Genomic DNA, 12,149 nt, shown 5'->3' with positions numbered 1-12,149 from the left:
AAGAGAGAGATAGAGAGAGACAGAGATAAGGAACTGGCTGTCATTCACTGAGTTTTGTTTGTGGCTGTACATTAAAATTAAGATACGCCTATCTTCTTCTTTGATGGAACGTCTTTATATTATAAGATAAGATAATAAGCAAAATAGGTTTTTATCGCATTATATCTTTTTTTTTAACATTACATAATGGTGCAAAGGTAAAAGCATACCATGACATCATGGGCGTAGCCAGGGAGGGGTTTCGGGGGAGGGAATTTGTGACTGTTTTTATGCTTTAATTTTGTCAATTGTAGGTGAGATTTTAATGTAAAGCCATCACTTGCCCCATTGCAGCCCCACAAAGGGGGTAGAGTCTCAAATCCTCTTCCTTCTATAAATAAAAAATAAAGAAAACGACAGTCACCAAAATTCATGAGAGTAGCCAAACGCACTAGCGGATCCAGAACTTTGGAGTGGGGGGGTGGCGATTTTTTTCCAAACCCTAACCCTAACGCCCAGTAAACCCTAACTCTACGCATAAACGTGCATACTGCGCGCGCGCACGCACACACACACACGCACGCACACACACACACACACATATATATGTATGTATATATATATATATATATATGAGAATAAAAAAAGCAGCATTTCTCAACCTTCGGCGAAAAACAAAACAACTGGGGCAGCGCTATAAAGTTCTATGGTGAAGTTCGGGGCGAAGCCCCGACGCCATAAGCGTTTTCTTGCTTTTTTTCACTGCAGAAACGCATTCTCCTGACAAGTACAGCTCATTATTCATCAATGGAGTTCGGGGCGAAGCCCCGACGCCAAAAGCGTTTTCTTGCTTTTTTTCACTGCAGAAACGCATTCTCCTGACAAGTACAGCTCATTATTCATCAATGGAGTTCGGGGCGAAGCCCCGACGCCAAAAGCGTTTTCTTGCTTTTTTCAATGCACAAACGCATTCTCCCGACAAGTACAGCTCATTATTTATCAATTGAGTTCGGGGCGAAGCCCCGACGCCAAAAGCGTTTTCTTGCATTCTTCATTGCAGAAACGCATTCTTCTGACATCTACAACTTATTACCCATAAATGAAGTTCGGGGCGAAGCCCCGACGCCAAAAGCGTTTTCTTGCATTCTTCACTGCAGAAACGCATTCTCCTGACCTGAAGCTCATTATTCATACCTTCGGCGAAAAACAAAACAACTGGGGCAGCGCTATAAAGTTCTATGGTGAAGTTCGGGGCGAAGCCCCGACGCCATAAGCGTTTTCTTGCTTTTTTTCACTGCAGAAACGCATTCTCCTGACAAGTACAGCTCATTATTCATCAATGGAGTTCGGGGCGAAGCCCCGACGCCAAAAGCGTTTTCTTGCATTCTTCATTGCAGAAACGCATTCTCCTGACATCTACAACTCATTACCCATAAATGAAGTTCGGGGCGAAGCCCCGACGCCAAAAGCGTTTTCTTGCATTCTTCACTGCAGAAACGCATTCTCCTGACCTGAAGCTCATTATTCATACTATTAAAAAACGACCTTTCGAATAATGTTGTACTTGAAAAATATTCTAATTTGAATTTATAGGCCCATAATACATTGCAAATAAAACCGATTTGTTCCTTGAAAAGATAGGATACCCCACGTATTTAGATTTTTGCTTTGAGGATCGCCTTCGAAAAAAAACTTATTCGATAAATAGTATTCAAGAAAACCCTAGTATAAATTGTGAGTAATAGTCCCAAATTTATTTAGCTAGAAAAATATCAGATTGAGTAAAGGTTGGGAAAAGGCGACTATGAAAACGTTGTTTGAGTTTATAACTCATCTCAATCATGACTCTTATACTGAAAAATTTCATTTGAATTCTAACTTTTCCAATGCAAAGTCTTTCTTAAAATACTTATGATAACTTCATGTGAAATTACAAAAACTCTGTCTGGAAATGGGAATGGCGGTAGAGTGAAAACGATTAATCTTCGCTCCTTAAATAATTCCTGCTAAATATTGCATTTGACATTAAAGAATAGGTATGGGGCGACTCGATATAAGAATTTAATTTATAGTATATATAAATTATATTAGTGACAGATTTTTTTAATTTTGTAATTTCTTAACTATAATACAAAAAGAAAAAGTATTGATTTGTCCGATGGGGGAAATGCGATTGCATGTATCGCCCCTCCCACCTGGTACAACCCTTTTTCATTTAAATTTACTAATGATACAATTTGAGATTAGAGTGTGGTACGACATATTTACAATGGGTCACATATCAATAAGTAGTTTATATTATATAGATATTCAACTAATTTTATTCACAAACTATGATTCTCCACAAAAATAGGACCGCCCCCCCAGCACTCAGAGGGCTAGAGTGGGGAGGGCAGTACATGCAATCGCCCCCCCTCACCCCACCGAATCGGCCAAAATACCAGAAAGGGAGCGACATAATATAAAATGTATATATTAATTCAACTAATTTTGTTCACAAACTATGATTTCTCCATAAAAACGGACCGCCCCCCCCCACTCAAAGGGTTTAGGTGGGAAGGGCAGAAGAGGTATTCGTCCCCCCCCCCCACCAATCGGCAAACAGGGAACGACATAATATAAAGATCGGTTAAAATATCAATAACAAGTTACAAGGATATAGATATTTAATTGATTTTGTTAGCAGGCTGTGATTTCTACCAATAAATTGGACCGCCCCCCCATTCGAAAGTGTAAGGGGGGGGCGGGATAGATACCATCGCCCCCTTCCGACCCCACCAAATCGGCCAACATACTAGAGGGGGGGCGAAATAATCTAAAAATAGGTTGAAATATAAATAATTAGTATATATTTTTAACATAAGTAATAAATTCGTATACAAATTGTGTGAATCCTATACTAAAGTTCGTCCGGGGGGGGGGGGGGTCGGCAGAGTGGGGGGGCGATCGCCCCTACCGCCCCCTTCCTGGATCCGCCAGTGAGCCAAAGGCGTTTTAAGTTTAATACCCCCTCCAGAGATCTTTTCAATATTACATTAAAGATAACAACAGTCACCAGATTCTATGAGCGTAGCCAAGAAGAGTTTTGAGTTTAACCTAATTTGAGGTTAAAACTCCTTCTTCAATATAAAACTAAAACAAACTACAATGACCAAATATGAGCGTAGTGGAAGGGGTTTTAGTTTAAAACCTCTCTCCTGGGTGTTTTGAGCTTAAAACCCCCCTATAGAGAGTTCAAGGGTTAGAAACCCCATCTTCAATATTAAACTAAATAGTCAAAAAAATTTATGGGCGTGGCTTAGGGGGAGTTTTAAAATAATCACATCCAGATAGTGTTTAGTTTAAAAAACAACAACAGATGGTTTTGAAGATAAAAACTAAAGCAAACTACAATCACCAAATTTCATGATCGCAGCAAAAGCGGGTGTAATGGTTATTTCACCCTCCAATAAAAAAGCAAAAGCGAAACTCTAGTTACCAATTTCTACCAGTCGCTGGCTCCATTAATAAAATGCAGTGAATAACAAATTAGTTTTTTTGTTACCTACAATTTTTTAATAAAAGGATATCAGGATAATGAACTGTAGATACCTCAGAATATGCACTTTTTGTTTCAAGTGCCGAAAATAATGCTTGGCGCCGGGGCTCCTCTTCGGCCCCTCTGGGGTAGCTCTAAGCGCTCACCCAGACCCCCAGAAAGAGCCTGTAAAAAAAACTACGAAAGAATAATGGATCGGAATGTGATAAAGATTAATTACATATAGCCTAAACAAACACACACAAAAACACACATATTTACATATGGGGTGTGAGTAAAAAATTCATCCCCTCCAAAAAAACTTCCCCTGGCTACGCCCATGTATGACATAATCGGTTTATAATGAGGAAATAGTCCTGACATAAGTTTTTTCTATATTCATATTTTATGTTTTTCAACTGAGAACATGTTGAGATATAGAATTAGACAAAAATATAGCAAAATAAACAAGATAAAAAGTTATTTAATCTCTGCATTTGAACAAAGTATACATATTGATATCTGACTGTCCGCCTTTTTGTTAAGAGATGTCAAAAAGTCTTTGCTACAACCGTATTTCTTTGACACTAATGTACACACACACACACACACACTCATATTCACTAAGCCACACATAAACACTAATGTATACACTTGCAAAAGTTTTAATCATTACAATACTTAAAGCTGCACACACTTTGTACATTCTATTCTTGCATTGATCTTCCCAACTCACAGACACACACACACACACTTACACACTCACTCACACACACTCGTAGCCTGCTCTTATCTATTGTCCAACCTTTTTTTTTAATTTCCAACACATTGAAACGATTAGTCTCTAATTAGCAAGGCCCTAACACCTTAACATTGTTGTTACAGGCATCCAATACAAGAATGTTCTCCTGGTTTGCTATCCTCACATTCAGCCTATGTCTTGGTTTAAACCTGGGTAAGAAAAGTTTTGACCATTTTACTGACAACAACACACCAAATATCTTTTGTTTTTATTTTTAATTAAAAAGATATCTTGTTGACTGATCGTTCGGAGTTTTAGAATAAGTTGAACTACTGCTTCAGTATGTTATGATCAAGTGATAGATTTGTGGCTCGCCCCATTCAGATTCCAAATCACATGGAGTACCTAATGTGTCTAGGGTTGGTGGAAGACTGCACGCCCCGATGAGGACAAAAAAGAAAAAAAAAAACAAGCGCCTTAAAAGAAGGAGAAAGGAGTAACTTTTTAAATGAAACCTTGCTCTTTGAACCTGATGGTGGTTTCGAATTTCTCATTGAATTGTTTCCCTGCAATGCTTCACTATTTCTATATTTCTTCTCAGTAAATGACCAGAATCAAGGTTTTCTATTTAGTCTCCAGCTACAGCCACAGACCTATATATATATATATTATATCTAGACTGGACATGGAGAAACAAATGAAATACAGAGAAACTGTCGTGAAAATGTTTTTAAAGAATTGAAACAAGGCGTTGTTTTGTAAAGTAGTTCTAAATAATGTTGTTTTTTAAAACTTTAGATCTAGTCATTGAACATCGAAAAATAAAAGTACTCTCGTCTCATAATTATTGTTTTGCAATTTTCAGATACATAATCTATAAAGATCTAGGTAATCAATCTATTTAAATGTACATAAGATGATTAAAATCAATAGACATGAATTATTTCGATTTAGGATTTCCGTAATATTATCTTATAGGGTTTGTTGGACTAGTCCGTTTCGTTTCTTTGATTAAAAAGTATTGGGCCGGAAGTCGCTTTTTTCCCTATATATCTTTGTATTTTTCAGTTCTCTTTTTAAATTAAACTGACATTATTATGCTATAATTTTAAGTGTACCTGATAGAGAAAAAAATTCTGCACAAATATACGGGTAGTTGGGATATAACCCGATAGAGGCTATAAAAAGAAAAGAAATGAAACTAGCGCGTGAAACTACACATTTACAGTACTTTATTTGATGAGTATTTTACCCAAGATCTGTGTTGTTTTTTTTAGGACTAGCTTATTTCATGTACCCGGCATTTTCAGATACACAACTTCATACACAAAATAATTGTTGAAAAAAATTGTAGTGATTTTAAACTTAAAATGATTACTTAAAAAGGTGTTACTCTAATCAATTTTGAATATTATTTTGTTATGAATGTCACTGTTTATTTTGTGTCTGTTCTAGTTTCTTAAATTTTTCTTGAGTAAAGGGGTCGTTTTTCTCCTAATGGGTATACCTGATTTCTCCAAGCAGCCTTTGTAAAATATTGGTCCTAAATAATGCTATGTTTATAAACGAAAAATCGCATGGCTGCATTATGATGAATGTACGTGTTAGTTCAATATATTTTATATTACTAGTAACTATAAATAACCGCATAAATAGACGTAAGTTTAATTTTTTTTCTGTTAGATAAAGTCATATGGCAAATTTTTGTTTATATCCTAATTCTAAAAAGGAATAATAATAGAATTATACAGTAAAAATAATCACTAAGTTTTTCTTTTAATAGTTTTGAAAGTCTAACTGAGTTTGTGTTTTTGCAGATGTACACAAGCTACACTATGAGTCAGTCCATCTCTTCTAATTGTTTAGAAATGAGTGTAAAAATGTAGGCTTCGATATTTTTAGCCTGAATTTAAGAAGTTACAAACTTCAAACAACTAATATATTGCCTCTTCCATAAAACTTTGTACTTAAAAAATAAATTTATCCAATGCTCGAAATCCTGCTTGTATACTTAGGCCCTATTTAAATCGATCCGGTATCAATTTATTAAGTAGCAATAACCCCGCAAAAAAAAATTAAATGAAAGAAGATTGAGATATACATATATTTTTGTGACGGTACGCACCGGAACGGGGTATCTGCAACTTTTTTCAATGTCGGGGAAAAATGATTACTTTTCTTGTAATTCAACGTTAATTGTTAATTTATTATTAGTTGAAAGTTAGGCAGTCTATCACTGAGTACCGGAGCCTCTTTTTTATTTTTACAAAAAAAAAAAGCACTTTATATACTTTCAGCCGACATGCCGTATTATTAAAAACACCTCTATGTGAACTTCTCAATCATCTAGAGTCTTAGACAGTCATTATTTTAGACTAGATTTAAGTAGAGTCTAGACCTAGATTTAGTAGGCCTATTATTATAAAAAAAATATAATAATCAGTCATTATAGACATCATTCGCAATTTTATCATTAGATCTAGGAATTGAAAAGTAAATCTATTAATAAACTATAATAGATCTAAGTCTAAGTACTAACTTATTAAATAAGTCATTATAAGTAGAAGTATTATAATGAATATTGTATAGATCTAGATTGACTAGATTATAGATAGATCTATAGATAACATCTCTAGTTTAGTAGATTAAGTATAGAGTATAGTAAACGTATTACAGTATTATTAGATCTATGTCTTATGTCCATATCTAATAATCTAATAATTAAAAAAACGTAAGTCTTTATTAATATCTAGACTTTTTTCTAATAAAAACTGACTATAGGCATAGCATAGGCTAGACTCGGCAATCTAGTCTCAAGATAGAATCTATACTATTACCCATGGGCGTAGCCAGGGGGGGTGTTCCAACCCCCCCCCCCCGAAATGAAATTCCCCCCTTTGAGGGGGGGGGGGATCGGAATTTAGTGAATGATTTTTTGCTTTGATTTTGTTTATTTTAGGTGAGATTTTAATACTAAACCATCACTTGCCCCAGCACAACCAATGGGGTTTTGAGTTTAAAACCCCCTACCAGGGGTTTTGAGTTTAAAACCCCCTACCAGGGGTTTTGAGTTTTAAACCCCCTACTTGGAGTTTTTGCAGTTAACTCCCCCTCTTCTATAAAACAAAACAAAAAAAATGCAAACGAAAATCCCCTAATTCTTAGAGCACAGTTAAGGGAGATTTTGATTTTAAAACCCCCTCCAAAATTTACGATAACCCCCCTCTTCAATATAAAAAAAGAGCTAATTACGCACTCAAAATGTTATGAGCGTAGCTAAATGGGTTTTGACTTAGTTTTGAGTTTGAACCCCACTTCAGCGGGGTTTGAAGGTAAAAAATACCTCTTTAATAATAAAAACAAAGCAAATTATACACTCAAAATGTTACGAGTGTAGTCAAAGGGGTTTTGAGTTTAAACTCCTCTCCAGTGGAGTTTGAAGCTAAAAAGTACCTCTTCAATATAAATAAAAGCAAATTACTCACTCTAAAATCTATGAGCGTAGCCAAAGGGGTTTTGAGTTTAAACCCTACGCGAGGGGGGTTTGAGGCTAAAAAAAAAATCTTCAGTGTAAGAAAAAAAGCAAATTACGCACTCAAAATGCTAGGAGCGTTGCCAAAAGGGGTTTTGAGTTTAAACCCCATTCAGAGGGGTTGATGCTAAAAAAGACATCTTCAATATATATAAAAAAGCAAATTACACACTAAAATTATTTGAGCGTAGCCAATTTAATCGGGGGTTTTGAGTTTAAACCCCTATTCTACAGATGGCGTTTTTTTTTTTAAAGTTTAAAACCCCTTTAGATGATTTTGACGATAAAACTTCTCTTTTCGATATAAAATCTAAAGCAAACTAGTCACTTAATTCCAAGAGCGTATTCAAGAGAGGTTACACATTTTACCTGTGGCAGGGCTCCCTTAATAAACTACAATGAATAGTCATCTGCCGAAATTGAAAAACACTAAATGTGGCTCAACAAAGATGGCTAAGACAGATTTTAGAGATCGGGTTTAAATCAAGGAAATCCTATGCCGAACTGGGAGTCGACCCCATAGTAAGATTGTGAGAGAGTGAGGTTTGCGGGACATGTTCTCCGACAAAATTAATTACGCATAAGAAGAGTTGCAATGATATCCTAGTACAACTTGACGCCACTCATTCATTGAGGTCCTCATGGCAGGTGGGAAGAGGCTTCAGACATTACCAGTGACAGATTTTTATGGAAACAGCTTGACGTCAAATGCTCCGAACGGCGCGGGAGTAAGAATAGCACATTAGGTTTTTGAAATAAAACTTTTTAATAGCAGGAAAATGCAGTGTAGATACCTCAGAATATGCATTTTGTTGTGTCACAACACACACAAGATGTCACAATGTGTGTTGTGGTGCCGGGGATTTTACTTGAATTAAAATAGTTGAATAAATGACGATCTAGGAATCACAATTAAAGATTCTTTGCTAAAACACAACTCTGGAACTTTATTTAAATATAAAACGTAAGTACAGCTTATGTACAAGTTACAGATTAACAAGTATAAATAACATTACAAAGGCTTTAAATCAGAGGTCTTAGAAACGTGACTATCTACTATGGAATTCTTTTATCGACTGGCGTACTTTTTCCCTCGTCAATTCTCTGGCGCTAACTCTTTTAAAAAAATGTCTTTATTTATTTTCAAATCAACCAATAGATTTGCAACATCATAATTACGTCTTGGGTAAAACCTGAGGTGCTGTCAAGGATTTAGATTTGTGGGGTAATTCCTGAGGCTCAGTCAAGGGTTTATATTTCTATTTACACTTAAGCTTTTAAATGTGAAATATACAAATAAATCTATAATGGCATCTGTGATATGTTGGCTTTCAATACCAGAAATAGTGCTTGGCGGCGGGGCTTCGCCCCGCGTTGGGGGAGCTCCTAGCGCTCCCCCAGACCCACTTGCTAGTAATGGCGGGGAATCTACAATTTTCCCACTAATTCATGGAAGAACCTATTCTAGGGCACATTCTTCCGAAAGAATGAAGGGTCAGTATGAAATAAATCCACCCCCCCAACCCCCCCCCCCCGAAAAAAAAATCCTGGCTACGCCCATGCTATTACTAGATCTATTCGATTTTTATATATAGATCTAGACTAGAATTAGATTATAGATCTAAATATACTAATGGATAGACGATATGAGATGTTAGCTAATAGCGTTGCACAAGAAAAAAAAACTGGGTTTTTCTAAACTCTTAATACTTGGTATGTAATAGTAAAACTGCACCTACCTAAATAAATTGTAACTAGCAATCAAAAACCTATATTTATTGTAGTATATATAGGTCTGTGGTTGTATTTTATATAGCCTTTGTAACTTCTTCTATAGAGAAATGACTTTTGTAATTTCTTTTACTGAAAATTGGGCTATTCGCGTCTGACACATATATAATTTTTATGTTCAGCAACAAACCCTATTGGAAACTAACAGGAAATGGCTTTATTAAGTGAATATATAGTTCTGTGATTAATACATAACAATCTATATATATGTAGGTCTGAGTTGATCAATCACGGATAAGAATTGGTTTCCGTTTTCCAGTCTAGTTATAATATATGTATATATAGGTCCATGTTTCCAACATAAGACTGTTTACATAATGTCTAGGAATGTCTATTTATGTACTTAGCTCTTTAATGAATACAAAGAAAAACTTAGGTGGAATAATCAGCTGAAGCGTATTAAAAAAACAAAGATACATTTGTGGTCAATACGGTAATTTTCATTGGAGGGTATTCAAAGAAGACCAAATTTAATTTTAAGATGATTATATTTTCAAAAATAAAGGTTATACCAGAGCTTTCAATGCATGGTTAATAAGGTATATTTTATCAAACGATATACATAAACCGTCAAAATTTTTGGAAAATCGTTAGATCCGTTTTCGTAAACTGTGTTCACCCAGTGTCCGTCCAATTATGAAGAATTTGCAAGCTAAATAAAAAAAAAAAGAAATTGTAACAATTGAAATATGAAAATACCTTTTTCTAAAAATAAATTGTTCTCTGGGGGGAAGAATTCCACATTTACAGCCATATCTCTCAATAATTTATTGACTAATTGGCTAATTTTTAGCCGCCCCGAAAAGGGGAATAGCCGCTATTACTTTGGTGTGGTCTGTCTGTCCGTCCGCCCCGTTTAGATTTCGTAAACTATAAATGGTTTTGAAAACCCGACCTCATGATATTGTAACGTTTCTCACTATTCAAGCTCTCTGCAAACTGCAAAAACACGACAGCACCGACTTAAAGTACTTGACAACTCAGGGCTCCAAAATAACGTAAAAGTTTAATGTCTAATAAATAGCAGCCAATATTGTACAATTGACAACATGTAGCACAGAGTGTACAAATATTTCTTCGTGGACAACCGTACCGCCGTATCAACTCTTGCACTGGCCTCTCTGTCTCGGGCTTGCACTGGCCTCTCCGTCTCGGGCTTGCACTGGGTCCAACTGTTCAGGACTAACTTCACTGTTTAGTGCTACTTCTCTAATAAAATGTGCATTGTTACTTGCCTAATGTTACTTAATGTTACTTAACTAATGTCACTTGCCTAAATTTAATTAACCGATTTTATTGCCTAATGTTACTTGCATTATGCGACTTGCCTAATGTTACTGTTATTTACATAATGCTGCTTGCCCAATGTTACTCGTCAAAGAATACCGCACAATGTTATTTGACCAATGTTACTTTCCTAATCCTGCTACTTAATCCTACTAGTCCAGAGTTTCTTGTCTAATGTTACTTGCCTAATGTTTTTGTCTGATGTTACTTGTCTAATTTTAATGACCTAAAGTTATTTGTATAAAAACAAGTTTCGCTCAAGTTAATTTCCTAATTGTTCGTGTTTCCTTTTTTTTTTAAATGTATCAGTCAGAGCTGCCCAAGTGACGGACGTGTGCCCTCCACAGCTGGCCAGAGATCAATACCTCCAAGTGAGAAATAACATCTGCTACCAGTTCGTGTTTTACAGGAAGCTGACCCACTCGGGGGCTAAAGCAGAGTGCGAGAGAATCGGGGGCAGCTTGGTGCTGGTCAAAGACCAGGACACCCAGAACTATCTCTCCTCTCAGATAGCTCACTATGGGCATCTTCTAGCTCGAGTGTGGATTGGGCTCAATGACATAGTCAACGAGAATAACTTCGTCTGGGACGACGGTACCAGGCCTGGGTACACCAACTGGGCTGAACACGAGGGCCCTGGTGCTGGCGGTGACCACGACGCTCACGACTGCGTGGTCCTAGATTTGACAGCTGGGGGAAAATGGCGGGTGTTTACCTGCGAGAAAAGCAGTTTCCTTTTTATTACCACTGATGAGACACACTACTACATTTGTCAATACCAGGTCCATCCAGTTACTAATCATGTGGTCATCCAGATAGGCGATCAGGCTACCACTCAGGCTCCATTGGTACACGTGACTTCTATAACACATCCTTGTCCCATACTCATCTGTAATCTGGACTGCGGCGTAAATGGCTTTCAAACAGACCCTTCTACAGGTTGTGTTATTTGTCAATGCAAGTAGCCATGAACAATGTTTCCCTCGGACAAAACTAAATGGAAGCTTTGACATTGAAAAATTGGACCCACCATTTACGACAGTTATTTGGATCCTAGAAACCTAGTTAAAATTATTTTTAAAAAATAGTACAATATATAATTTACATTGACAATTTATGTAGAATTTCGTGACCTTATTTTTAATGGTAAAGTAGCGCTATGTCTGTTAGTCAAGCTTGTCTCATTTCACATAATTGTGCATTTAAAAAGAATTAAGCAGAACCAAAAATGTTTATAGGACTAATATCTGAAACAAAAAAAAAATTCACATACAAAATAACGCAGATTTTTATATTTAAAC

General features: G+C 36.2%; 1 protein-coding gene across 1 annotated transcript; it reads left to right on the top strand.

Annotated features, from left to right (window-relative positions):
• The first annotated feature begins 4,268 nt into the window (after positions 1 to 4,268).
• Positions 4,269 to 11,965, top strand: LOC106062588 (galactose-specific lectin nattectin-like). The gene is made up of 2 exons (XM_056024268.1): positions 4,269 to 4,451; positions 11,158 to 11,965. The coding sequence occupies exons 1-2, from the start codon at positions 4,397 to 4,399 to the stop codon at positions 11,811 to 11,813; spliced, it is 711 nt and encodes a 236-aa protein (XP_055880243.1). The 5' UTR covers positions 4,269 to 4,396; the 3' UTR covers positions 11,814 to 11,965.
• The last annotated feature ends 184 nt before the right edge of the window (positions 11,966 to 12,149 follow it).

The sequence above is a fragment of the Biomphalaria glabrata genome, chromosome 3 (genome assembly GCF_947242115.1).
Source record: "Biomphalaria glabrata chromosome 3, xgBioGlab47.1, whole genome shotgun sequence".
Lineage (NCBI taxonomy): Eukaryota > Metazoa > Mollusca > Gastropoda > Planorbidae > Biomphalaria > Biomphalaria glabrata.
The sequence above is the reverse complement of the archived record's forward strand: the minus strand, read 5'-3'. Positions and strand labels throughout refer to the sequence as shown.